The sequence below is a fragment of the Curcuma longa genome, chromosome 3, assembly GCF_044706935.1.
Source record: "Curcuma longa cultivar G26 ecotype Majalengka, Jawa Barat chromosome 3, ITB_CL_G26_1.1, whole genome shotgun sequence".
NCBI lineage: Eukaryota > Viridiplantae > Streptophyta > Magnoliopsida > Zingiberales > Zingiberaceae > Curcuma > Curcuma longa.
This window is the reverse complement of record NC_133863.1, coordinates 14,119,195-14,132,076: the sequence shown is the minus strand read 5'-3', so window position 1 is coordinate 14,132,076 and position 12,882 is coordinate 14,119,195. Positions and strand designations below refer to the sequence as shown.

Sequence of the window (12,882 nt, the reverse complement as noted above, 5' to 3'; positions counted from 1 at the left end):
GCCTTGGGCATAGATTTGGCATGGTGGCGAGAATGCTGGAAACATTTCAGCAACGATTTTGCGGAGGGAGCATACTCAACAGAGCCCGTAACTTGGGTGTGTCATGTGTGATTTTACTTGATCTAGCAAATTCAAAATCGATGTCAATATGAAAGGGTAGTGCTAACCATCGAGAGGATATTTTTAAAAAGTACAAATGCATGTCTTTAGAAATTCAAGTACTCCCCATATAAGTTCATGATGTAAGTTCATGAAAGGCTTTCAATACCAAACGAAAGCCGGGAATTACCCTCCCACATGGGGATCAACTTCAACTTCCTGATTTATCTCTACAGACAGATTGTGGAACCAACTGTACAAGACACCTGGTGGAGTCAACGTATGACTTTTTACCACATGAAAGACTTTCAATACAATTTATCTTTATATATATAAATAAAAGAACAATTTACATCCGCTGAGAGAAACCAGTCAAGGAAGCAAAGAATTACAATAAACATAGAGATAAAGTTTTGCCCACACCTAGTACAAAAGCGAACAATTTACATCCACTAAGAGAAACCAGTCAAGGAAGCAAAGAATTACAATAAACATAGAGATAAAAGTTTTGCCCACACCTAGTACAAAAGCTCTTACTTTTCTTTGCACTTTTCTCCCTCAACACCAACGTTCTTGCCCAAAAAGTGGATCCAAATAAGTTTCACAGCGTCCTGGATGACGGCCAACACAGAACTAGGCTCGAAGTTCTCATCCTGCGGAACAAAAAACCAGAATTAGAAAAGGAATTCTTGAAAAAGTGAAGAAGCTATTCAACTAAATATGAAAAGGAAAAGCTACAAACAAATCTCTTATACAAAGTGCAATACAAATAAAGACTAGCAAAAGGAAACAGTACATAGAGAAAATTGGTTACTTGCACTTAAAGGTATTTAGTAAAGTGGAAGATAAGAGATTAGTAAAAGAATTAGGACTCACCCTCAACTGTTGAGACACTCCTGGAAACTTGAAAAACACTTCGTTAGAAACTTCTCCAAATGATGTTTTGTGATGAATCCGATCAGCATATCTAAAATTAATCCTCATGTTCTGGCTCTTAAAATTCTTGTACTTAACATGGCAAACCTCAATGATGCTGAAAGTGCCATCGACAGAGTCCTTCCCAAGCGACCATCGTAGTCCACCTTTCACATTTGGGTCTATAACCGCATTGGAAACCAACCTCTTTATGCCATCTTTTCCTACATCCTGAAAAAGTATCACACATATCAGCTGGAGAGTATCTAAAAGATAGTGTGGTATGAACTCGTAGAGAATGCAAGACTCACATCCAGAGTTTTTGAAACTTCAGTACTATACAGCATCAATCTCAGATCAAGATCCTTAGAGACGCATGATACGTCTACAACCAGATGACGTAGTCTGTTTTGTTCGATCTGCAGAGTGAATGACAGTAAATATTAGTTCCAATTCCAAAGATAGATGGCATTTTAAGTTTGTAGGAATGCCAAATACTTTCAAAGTACCAGCATAAATCAAATCATTTAGCTAATTATTAATTGTTAAGCTAGAAGCCTAGAACAGACATATGTAGTAGATGCATCATAACAAAATAATAATAATTAAAGCCCATTATAAGTAGTCTATATTTAGTATCTCATCAAAGAAAATGATAGGCAGCATAAAATCAATATGTAAAATAGGCAACAAAAAAAAGTTGTTAGTCTCTAAACGACTTGCTACTTGCCACCTTACTATGATATAAGTCACAAAATTTTTTCTGAGAATGATTTAATCGTGCCAGATGAAGAAATTTTGATGATCATAACAGGATGGGGGAAGAGTGATTAACGATCAACCATTAACTAATTGAAGAAATTTTACCTTATATATCTCAAGGCTGCCACCTTCAGCAACTTTGCATTTGCATGTAATCACTGAGCCAGCCAGAGTTTTGTTAAGCAACTAGATATGGTAAAGAATAGTTATGTTTATTTCCGAGGAATTTCATTTGTAGTACAGAATAGTTGGGAGCATGCATATAGTTTACCTTCACGATATAACGTTCTTTCTGGGAATCAAAATCAAAACCAAAACCAAGCTTTGCCATCTCCAACTGTTCAAATTCTTGAATGTGTTCATTTTGTAAACTAGTGTTGAAGAACTTGCTTACTTTCCCTCTAATATCGGATCCAGAATATGCAGCTCTCCTTACAGATTCAAGACAACTTGAAGGTTCTCTACTTCATCAAAAAAAGAATTATAGGCACAGTGGACTTCATTTGCCCAAATCTTCACATAGTGATGCATGATTTGATTGAATCATTAACAAGATTTATAAATAAGAATACATTACTCAATTATTATCAATAGTAAGATTGATGTTAGTTGAATTGGCTGTACCCCCAAAAATACAAGACCTAGAGACATATTCTCCATGAAACTGATCTCAAATGAGTTAAGATATTTTACCGACTAAATCAGCACAAGACTAATCAATTTTCTTTAAGAAGCATCAATCTAATAACGCTTTGGAGGAAATAAATTACATCAATAAATTCTAGAAACAAATGTCATTTTATTATCTACTTTTTCATCTTCCACTCATGATTTAGAATATAATACACTTGTAATTTGTAAAGCAAAAACAAATCATCCATCCTCTGTCATATTTGGCTATTTAGTTGTTTAATTTTACTACTCTTCAACCCTCTTCTTTTGAAACTATTTAAAGTCTCATCGCGATCACTTTTTAAACAAGCTCTAACCAAGAAGACTTCATTCCTCATATGTAGGTAGGTATATTTGAAAGAGTTCCTTTCCCTTATCATGTCTTGATAATCCAAGATGTTGGATAAACGAATGAAACCTCTAAACTATGGAGGCCAAACTGAAAAATTACATAAGATAGGGGGCACAATGAACTAATCTCTAAATTTTATACCGAAAAGTCGAATAAAATCAAAGAAAATAATAATAATAATAATAATAATAATAATAAGTTGCGTACCCGCGAAAGAAAACTTTGCCGATCCTGGCGACAAACGACATCTTGATCCGGGGCGCCAGTTCGCTCTTCGCGTTGATGAGGGAAGAAAGCAGATCGCGCTCGATCCCTTTGACAATCGCCGCCCACGGCGGCAGTTCCTCCTCCTCGGATTCCACCGAAGGCGGATCACCAGCGACAGAAAGCACCAGAGGCCTGTAGCCTTCCCGCAGCTCCACGGCGTCGCAAGGATAAGGCTCCAGCCGGAAATTATCGGGATGGGGACAGCCGCCGGCGATGCACCAGAGGGAGGTGGATTGAGCCGCGTAGGCGATGTCCATGATCCCGCAACGCTGGTGGGAGGGGGGCCTCCTTCCCCGAGGGTGGGAGGGACCATCGAGGGAGAGGGATTGGTTGAAGCGGCGGGAGAAGGAGGCCGGCGGCGAGGCGGGGGAGGGGCTGTTTCCGGTGGCGGAGTGGCGCTTGTGAGGAGGGATGTATGCCATGCCGATGATCTCACAAGAAGCCCTCAGTTCGCCGATCAAAAACGCAGTGGAATAGAAGGCGAAGGAGCGATCGATGTTTAAACCTAAGCTCACACTTTACTAAATTTATATACATAGTCATCGGTCAACCAACGAAAAAAAATACTCTGTTTGTGGGTTTGAAACATTAATATTTATTTAAGAAATATTTCAAAATATACATTTCTATTTTAATATACGCATTTCAATTGTTTTATATCTTTTAAAATATTTTTTTTATTTTTCAAAAAAAATTATCTTAAGATTTTTTCATCATAATGATGTACCAATTTTATGGATCCCGTCTTGAAGTGAATAACGAAAGATCTGAAATCGAGATGAGATCAGCCTAAGATCGAAGTTGGAATCCGAGATTGAGTTGAGGTCTGTGCATAAAGATTCAATAGACATCGAGATCGAGACTTGAGCTTAAGATAAGGTCGACACATGCGTCTAAATTGATGTCGAGAACGAGACCCGAGATTGAGATGAGATCGACATATGAATCGGAGCAGATGGAGAGGTTGGGACCGGAGACTAGGATAAGATCAGCAAATGAGTCCGAACAAATGCTAAAGTCGGGACCCGAGGTTGTAATGAGATCGATGTATGAAACCAAATAAACATCGAGGTCAGATCCCGATGCTGAAATGAGATTGACACATAAGACCGAATAGATATCAAAGTCGAAATTCGAGACTAAAATAAAATTGACCTATGAAACCAAGTAAAGGATGTGAGCGGAGATGTTATTAGATATTAAGAATTTAATTATAAAACTCTTTTTTTAGATATTAAAATTTTAATTATTAAGGAGCCATTTAATTATCCAAATTTTGTTTTTATTTTCACACTATATATGGAAGGCCATTTAATTAATTAAGCCTATATTACATATTTCCTCTTATATTTATCAAAAACTATATGCAAGAGATTAAAGAATAAAAAACATTTAAAAAACCAAACTTAAATAAATATTCAAATTTATTGCATTTAAGGTCAGTATTAGTTCGTACAAGAGTGCAATTTATGAATGTAGATACATAAACACTACTAATTAAGATCTTTGAATCTAAAGAAATGGGTTTACCGAAGATTAGATAACTTTCATGATTTAATTAGAAATTTAAAAATTGGATTAAGTTTGTAGGTGCAACTCACATAACTGAAAGGAGTGAACAAGGCATCGTTGCCCATATTGTTGAATAAAAGCCTCAGTCGGAGAAAAGAAGGCTCAAATCAGAGAGCGATCAACGAGGAGCACAAACACCCAAAGAAACAAAAGAACAATTTACTTCTGCTCAGAGAAACCAGTCATGGAGGCAAAACATTGCAACAAAACATAGAGATAAAAAGGTTTGCCCAGACCTTGTACAAAAGCTCTCACTTTTCCTTGCACTTCTCCCCCTCAACACCGACGTTCTTGTCCAAAAAGTGGTTCCAAATAAGTTTCACAGCGTCTCGGATGGCGGCCAACACAGAACTAGGCTCGAAGTCCTCATCCTACAGAATCAAAAACCAGAATTACAAAAGGAATTCTTGAAAAAGTGAAGAAGCTATTCAGCTAAATATGAAAAGGAAAAGCTACAAACAAATCTCTTATACAAAATGGTTACTTGCACTTAAAGTGCAAGATAAGAGATTAGTAAAAGAATTAGGACTCACCATCAACTGTTGAGATACTCCCGTCAACTTGAAATTCACTTCATTAGAAACTCTACCAAATGATGTTATGTGATGAATCCGATCAGCGTATCTAAAATTAATCCTCATGTTCTGGCTCTTAAAATTCTTGTACTTAACATGCCAAACTCCAACGATGCTGCAAGTGCCATTGACAGAGTCCTTCCCAAGCGACCATCGTAGTCCACCTTTCACATTTGGGTCTATAATTGCATCAGAAACTAACCTCTTTATGCTATCTTTTCCTATATCCTGAAAAAGTATCACACCTATCAGCTGGAGTGTATCTAATAGATAGTGATGGTGGTATGAACTCTTAGAGAATGAAAGACTCACATCCAGAGTTTTCGAAACTTCAACACTATACAGCATCAATCTCAGATCAAGATCCTTAGAGACGCATGATACATCTACAACCAGACGACGTAATCTGTTTTGTTCGATCTGAAGAGTGAATGACAGTAAATATTCATTCCACTCCAAAGATAGATGGCATTTTAACTTTGTCATTATGTCAATTACTTACAAAGTACCAGCCAAAATCAAATCATTTAACTAATTACTAATTGTTAAGTTAGTAGATGCATCATAACAAAAACCATTAACTAATTGAAGAAATTTTACCTTATATATCTCAAGGCCACCACCTTCAGCAACTTTACATTTGCATGTAATCACTGAGCCAGCCAGAGTCTTGTTAAACAACTAGATATGGTAAAAAATAGTTATGTTTATTTCTGAGGAATTTCATTAGTAGTACAGAATATTTGGAGGCATGGATATTGTTTACCTGGACGATATAACGTTCTTTCTGGGAATCAAAATCAAAACCAAGCTTTGCCATCTCCAACTGTTCAAATTCTTGAATGCGTTCATTTGGTAAACTAGTGTCGAAGAACTTGCTTACTTTCCCTCTAATATCGGATCCAGAGTATGCAGAACTCCTTACAGATTCGAGACATCTTGAAGGTTCTCTACTTCATCAAAAAAAAAATTATAGGTGCAGTGGAGTTCATTCACCCAAATTTTCACATAGTGATGCATGATTTGATTGAATCATTAACAAGATTGATAAATAAAAATACATTACTCAATAGTAAGATTGATGTTTGTTGAATTGGCTGTACATACCCTCAAAAATGCAAGACTTATAGACATATTCTCCATGAAACTGATTTCATATGAGTTAATATCTTTAACCAGGACTAAATCAGCACAAGATTAATCAAGTTTCTTTAACAAGCATTAATTTAACAATGCTTTGGAGGAAATAAATTACATCAACAAATTCTAAAAAAACAAGTCATTTTATTATCTACTTTTGCATCTTTCCACTCATAATTTAGAACATCATATACTGCAATTTGTAAAACAAAAACAAATCATCCCTCCTCTGTCACATTAGGCTATTTAATTGTTTAATTTTACTTCCTAAGTTTTTCTACTCTTCAATCTTCTCCTTTTGAAACAATTTAAAGTCTCATCGCGATCACTTTTTAAACAAGCTCGAACCAAGAAGACTTCATCTCTCATATGTAGGTAGGTATATTTGAAAGAGTTCCTTTCCCCATGTCTTGATAATGCAAGATGTTGGATAAAACGAATGAAATGTCTAAACTATGGGGGTCAAACTGAAAAAAGCATAAGATAGGTGGCAAAATGAACTATTCTATAAATTTTATATCGAAAAGTCGAATAAAATCAAAGAAAATAATAATAATAATAATAAGTTGCGTACCCGCGAAAGAAAACTTTGCCGATCCTGGCGACGAACGACATCTTGATCCGGGGCGCCAGTTCGCTCCTCGCGCTGATGAGGGAAGAAAGCAGATCACGCTCGATCCAGTTGACAATCGCCACCCACGGCGGAGGTTCCTCCTCTGATTCCACCGAAGGCGGATCACCAGCAATAGTAAGCACCAGAGGATGCATGTAGCCTTCCCGCTGCAGCTCCTCTGCGTCGCAAGTATACGGCTCCAGCCGGAAATCATCCGGATGGGGACAACCGCCGGCTATGCACCAGAGGGAAGTGGATTGATCCGCGTAGGCGATGTCGGTGATCTCGGAACGCTGGTGGGAGGGGGACTTCCTCCCCCGAGGGTGGGAGGGCCCGTCGAGGGCGAGGGATTGGTTGAAGCGGCGGGAGAAGGAGGCCGGCGGCGGGGCGGGGGTGCTTCTGGTGGCGGAGTGGCGCTTGTGAGGAGGGATGTATGCCATGCCGATGATCTCACAACAAGCCCTCAGTTCGCCGATCAAAAACGCAGTGGAATAGAAGTTGAAGGAGCGATCGACGTTTGCTTACTAAGCTCACACTTTACTAAATTTATATATAAAAGTCAATTTTATCGCGCTCAAACATCTGGATAAGCACAGATTCAATTTCCAGCTAAGAAGGCGGCGCTTCGGCTTAGGAGCAGAGCATGTTGGAACTCTAAATCGAATTGCTTTGGTTCCAGCAATACCGTCCCGGCGCTTCGACAGATTAAATTATCATGGTTGGTCTGCCGCCGCCTCCGAGGCCGTTTTCCGGAAGTTCCCCGACAGATTAAATTATCATGGTTGGCCAGCGCTCCGGTGCAGGGCGGTGGTGGTGCTCCGATGACAGGGGAGGTAGTGGACAGAGAGGACGAGAGCATGGATGGCGGTGGCGAGGCGGTGGAGGATGGGGGGAGGCGGAGGAGAATATGCAGATGCCGCCTCCGTGAAAATAGAGGATGATCGGGAGCTCGCCGCCGGCGGAGGCCGCAGGGGAAGATAGATGCGAGCGGAGACGTTATTAGATATTATGAATTTAATTATAAAACTCATTTTAGATATTAAGAATTTAATTATTAAGTCGCCATTTAATTATCCAAAAATCTGTTTCCACACTATATATACACGGCCTTTTAAGCAAGAGATTAAAGAATAAAAACAATTTAAAAAAAAGAAAACTTAAATAAATATTCAAATTTGTTGCATTTGAGGTCAGTATTAGTTCGTACATAAGTCCAATTTATGAATGTAGATACATAAACATTAATTAAATGTGTATAAGTGTTAATTCTAATAGATTTAATAGAATAATTGAATCGAAAGAAATGGGTTAACCAAAGATTAGATAACTTATATGATTTAATTAGAAATTTACATAATTGATTAAGTTTGTAGGTGCCACTCACATAATTGAGTAAGAGATGTCTTCAGAGCATAATTAAATTGATTAAGATAAAATAAAATTATAAAAGAGGATAAAGATTTTATTTTTAATGTTAATTCGAAACAGTACCCTCTTTTATCCCATCTATTATACTTAAACGACTATTACAATGATTGATACTTTTTTACTTAAACTACTTTTTTTAAGAGTATTTTCTTATAAAAGGAATAGGTACGAGAAATGGTATCTTTTGAGAATTTAGAAAGTATTGGGGGTGTGATTAGGAAATTTCACAAACATAGGGATATTGTTTAATTTTTTTATAAAAGGTGTTGTTTGAGAATATAAAAAGTAGGGGTGGTTTTATATCATTTGTTAAAGTTAGGCTTTTTTTTTTGTTAATCTTTCTGAAGGAGAAAATACGCCGAACGAAATGGTGAAAGGCATCGAACATAGCGAGGAGAGCAGCAGGCAGAGCATGCATCATCTCCGTCAACTAAACCCTAATTCTTGTTAGGGTTCTTCTTCCTCTTCAGCCAGTAAATCGACGGCCATCTTGTTCAAGGGGATCAGAAAGGGTCATCATCATTTCTTCTCAGATCTGCGTTCTGCCTCCTTCGAAACGGGTGAGATCTTTATCTGCAGTCGCGTGCAATCTCCCTTTCTCCATCCTTAAATCCGATGATTCCTTCGATCTTTTGTAGGAATGTTTTAATTTCGATTTTTTTTTGGAATGTACAGTTTAGGGTTTGGAGGTATCGAGCTGGTGATTTTTTGTTTGATGGCGTCCAACAGCAACAACCAACAGCGGACCATGGGTGGGCCGCCGTCCCTCGCCAACGCTGGAATGGGTTCGCCGGCGTCGGCTAACCAGCCTCCCCATCTCCGTCCCCCGCTTCCCCCGGGCTCGTCCCCCTTCCAGAGTCTTTTCCACTCGCAAACGCAGGCCCAAGTCCAGCCGCATGCCCACTCTCCCTTTCAGATCCAGATGGGTTCCCAGGCTCAGCTTGGTCATCTTGGCACCTCCTCCCCCTCCTTCTCCACCCCCGGTATGTCTGGAGGAGTCAAACGGCCATCCCTTCAGAAGCCCCCAGCCCCCATTCCTATGTCCGCTATCCCAGGCATCAAGGCCGCTGATATAACTGCTGCTGCCAGGAGGAAGAAGCAAAAGCTTCCGGAGAAGCATCTCCCTGATCGAGTTGCAGGTCTCTTGCCTGAGTCGGCCCTTTACACTCAATTGCTGGAATTTGAATCCCGAGTTGATGCAGCCCTTGCTAGGAAGAAGATCGACATCCAGGAAGCTCTAAAAAGCTCACCTTCCATGCAAAGGACCCTTAGGATTTACGTCTTTAATACCTTTGCAGACCAGACACGGTCCATCCCTGAGCCCAAGAATACAGAGCCTCCATCATGGTCACTGAAGATAGTTGGAAGGATCTTGGAAGATGGGGTTGACCCTGATCCAGTTGGTGGATTGCCTAAGCCCAACCCCATGCTTCCCAAATTCTCTTCATTCTTTAAGAGGGTAACAATTGCGCTTGACCCATCACTTTACCCAGAGAACCCAACAATTGTGTGGGAGCAGTCTCGCTCACCGGCAATGCTTGAGGGCTTCGAGATCAAGCGGAGGGGGGACAAGGAGTTCACTGCTAGTATTAGGCTTGAGATGAATTATAATCCTGAGAAGTTCAGATTGTCACCAATGCTTATGGAGGTGCTTGGAATTGAGGTTGATACACGAGCTAGAATTATAGCTGGGATATGGCAATATGTGAAAGCGAAGAAGTTGCAGAACCCTACTGATCCTTCCTATTTTGTTTGTGATCCACCTTTGAAGAAAGTGTTTGGAGAAGACAGGGTAAAATTTGCCACAGTTTCGCAGAAGATTTCACCACACTTGTCTCCCCCACAACCCATACACTTGGAACATAGGATCAGGCTTTCAGGAAATGGGGCAGTAGGCAATGCTTGCTATGATGTTCTTGTTGATGTTCCATTTCCATTGCAGAAGGAAATGTCATCCTTCCTTGCCAACACTGAGAAACACCGAGATATTGAGGCTTGTGACGAAGTGATATGTGCCTCAATTAAGAAGATTCACGAGCATCGAAGGAGAAGAGCTTTCTTTCTTGGATTCAGTCAGTCCCCTGTGGAGTTCATTAATGCTTTGATTGCTTCTCAAAGTAGGGATTTGAAACTAGTTGCTGGTGAATCAAGCCGCAACAGTGAGAGGGAACGACGTTCTGACTTCTATAACCAACCGTGGTATGCTTTTCTCTCAAGTTTTCATTTATGTCACTTTGCATCAGGTGGCTGTATTTTTCATGTTCCAACTATGGTTAACTATGTTTTTTTATATATGGTACCAGGGTGGAGGATGCTGTTATACGCTATTTAAACCATAAACCTGCACCTGGTAATGATAATCCAGGTAGCATATGAAAGAAGACTGACGATCAAAATATTCGCTGCAAATTCTAGATCTGAATTGGCCTGTAGTTTGTAGGATTTCTATATGTTGTTCTTTGGAAATACCAGATAAGCAAAAAATGCTTTTACTGTGATCATGCTAGTTTTTTAGTGTAGATCACTTGAATTATGCTTAGTTGATTGGCTATGTAGTTTAACATGTGTATGTTTGCTTGTGACATCAATATGGTTGCCATATCCCGCATAGCTTTTAGCTTTGATTGTATGTAGCTTTGTTTGATTTAGAATATCAGTAGCAATTATTATGATATATTTGGATGATAAACATGAAAGCTTTGGAGCCTTATGCTCTAATTTGATCTAGAACATTGTTAAGAGATCTATGCTTAGCTCTTTGTTGATTATGATTTAATTTAAATACTCCTATGCGATACTGGTATAGTTTTCCATTTTATTACTTAAAAGGAATATTAAAATTATTTTAGCTCATGAAATTTTATGATCTTTTTATCCTAGTCATCTAAATTTCATCTTGTACCAGGCGGAAAACAAATCTGTCTACATATATTTGCTCTCTTGAAACTGATTAGGTAGTCGAGTTTGGTGGTATTCGAGTTTTTTCCCTTCTTTGTTCATGTTCTATGTTTACTGTGGTTATCAATGAAAATCTATTTTAGCTAACAATTAATAGTTTATCAAAAGATATACTTATTCTTCAGCAAAATAAGGTTCTAGTTTGATTTACTTGTAGCTTGATGTTCTTCAGCAATGTGAGGCACCTTTTTAATATTGAAATTAGAACACCTTTTCCTGGAAACCCTACATTTTATTTAGCTTTGGATTCGTTATATATGATTTAGCTTGTAGTTTTTGTCTTGGACTGTTCTGATTTTATGGTGGAAGATCTTTGATCGACTACCGTTTTTGAGAGGCTCATTAATGTGTTCAATCTGGAAAATCAATACATACACTAGATGGGTTCAGGTGCCTTCACCGTCAGCTGGTTAGATCTTGTCCCAGATGACACAAGATTTGATAACATGACCTAAAACTAAAATTATCTAAGGTAATTTAAAAATGATATAATACGCATCTGAATAGTTAATAATAATTATAATTTAGTTTAAAAATATTAATAAATTTTATAACATATAATTCAATTCCTTATAGAATTTAATTAATTTTTTACATCTTATTATCTCTCTATTTTTAAATTGAAAAATTGGTCTACATAGAATGAGACATTGTTCTAGTTCCTTGTGAGATTCTTAAATCTTATGCGTATCTTTTCCTTATATTTGTTATTCTAAAGCCAAGATTATTTCTTCGTTTTAAGAGTTTTTGTATTTACAAGTTTAAAGAAATTTATTAATAAATATGATACATAAATTTGATAGGTAGACATACGATTTTGATATTATGTGCGACTCCCTCGTGCACGCCCATGAGCGCCACCTGATCCACCATTCATCATCATCACGTGGCAAATCTGATCATCCAAATGTGGGAATGTACAGTGTTCCGCCTTGACTCCACTGCTGTCGGCCGCCCTTGTCGTGCTGTCCGACCAACATCGATCGTCGGTCCAGTCACAATCGACGTGCCACTCGTCGGCACATCGATCGCGTCGAATTCCGATCGAAATCCGACGCAATTTGATCAGAAACGCGGCCGATCGCGATTTGGTCGGAAACGATGCGCGCCACTGCCGAACCGCATTTTCGGCCAAATCGCGGTCGGATTTCGGCTAAATTGCGGTCGGATTCCGACCACAATTCGGCCAGAATCCGATGCTGCCCAACGCGCTGGCGAGTGGCGCGTCGATCGTGTCCAGGCCAGCTGCTGGCAGTGGCCGGATGGCACGGCGATGGCGGCAGCAACGACGATGGATCGACTGTGTCGCTCACGGGATCGCGCAGCACAGGTCGCGCAGAATATCAAAACTCGGTAGGTATAAATATTATTCCTATTTTATAATCTGATCATTAATATAAATATTAATAAATTAGAATAAATATAATTTATTTAGGGTAGAAAATAGGGCTTGCGATATTTTTGAATCCTTTCATAGAATTCAAATATTCGACGAGTCAATTATTTGGACTTTTTTCCCAAATTATATT

General features: G+C 38.8%; 3 protein-coding genes across 4 annotated transcripts; 1 reads left to right on the top strand and 2 right to left on the bottom strand.

Moving 5' to 3' along the window:
* Positions 1-399: 399 nt before the first annotated feature.
* LOC141824986 (uncharacterized) lies at positions 400-3,551 on the bottom strand. 2 transcript variants are annotated; one of them, XM_074712342.1, is made up of 6 exons: positions 3,008-3,551; positions 2,048-2,240; positions 1,882-1,962; positions 1,326-1,433; positions 976-1,245; positions 400-752 (listed from the first exon to the last, which is right to left on the bottom strand). In XM_074712342.1, exons 1-6 carry the CDS (start codon positions 3,487-3,489, stop codon positions 633-635), a joined length of 1,254 nt encoding a protein of 417 aa, XP_074568443.1. In that variant the 5' UTR covers positions 3,490-3,551; the 3' UTR covers positions 400-632. The 2 variants fall into 2 exon arrangements, with proteins under 2 accessions (XP_074568443.1, XP_074568444.1); XM_074712343.1 differs by having other exon boundaries at positions 2,048-2,237.
* A 1,339-nt stretch (positions 3,552-4,890) lies between these two features.
* LOC141822912 (uncharacterized) lies at positions 4,891-7,407 on the bottom strand. The gene is made up of 6 exons (XM_074710214.1): positions 6,929-7,407; positions 5,981-6,164; positions 5,815-5,895; positions 5,527-5,634; positions 5,173-5,442; positions 4,891-5,010 (listed from the first exon to the last, which is right to left on the bottom strand). Exons 1-6 carry the CDS (start codon positions 7,405-7,407, stop codon positions 4,891-4,893), a joined length of 1,242 nt encoding a protein of 413 aa, XP_074566315.1.
* Positions 7,408-8,727: 1,320 nt separating this feature from the next.
* LOC141822712 (SWI/SNF complex component SNF12 homolog) lies at positions 8,728-11,003 on the top strand. The gene is made up of 3 exons (XM_074710047.1): positions 8,728-8,955; positions 9,071-10,594; positions 10,699-11,003. Exons 2-3 carry the CDS (start codon positions 9,111-9,113, stop codon positions 10,769-10,771), a joined length of 1,557 nt encoding a protein of 518 aa, XP_074566148.1. The 5' UTR covers positions 8,728-8,955; positions 9,071-9,110; the 3' UTR covers positions 10,772-11,003.
* Positions 11,004-12,882: the final 1,879 nt, after the last annotated feature.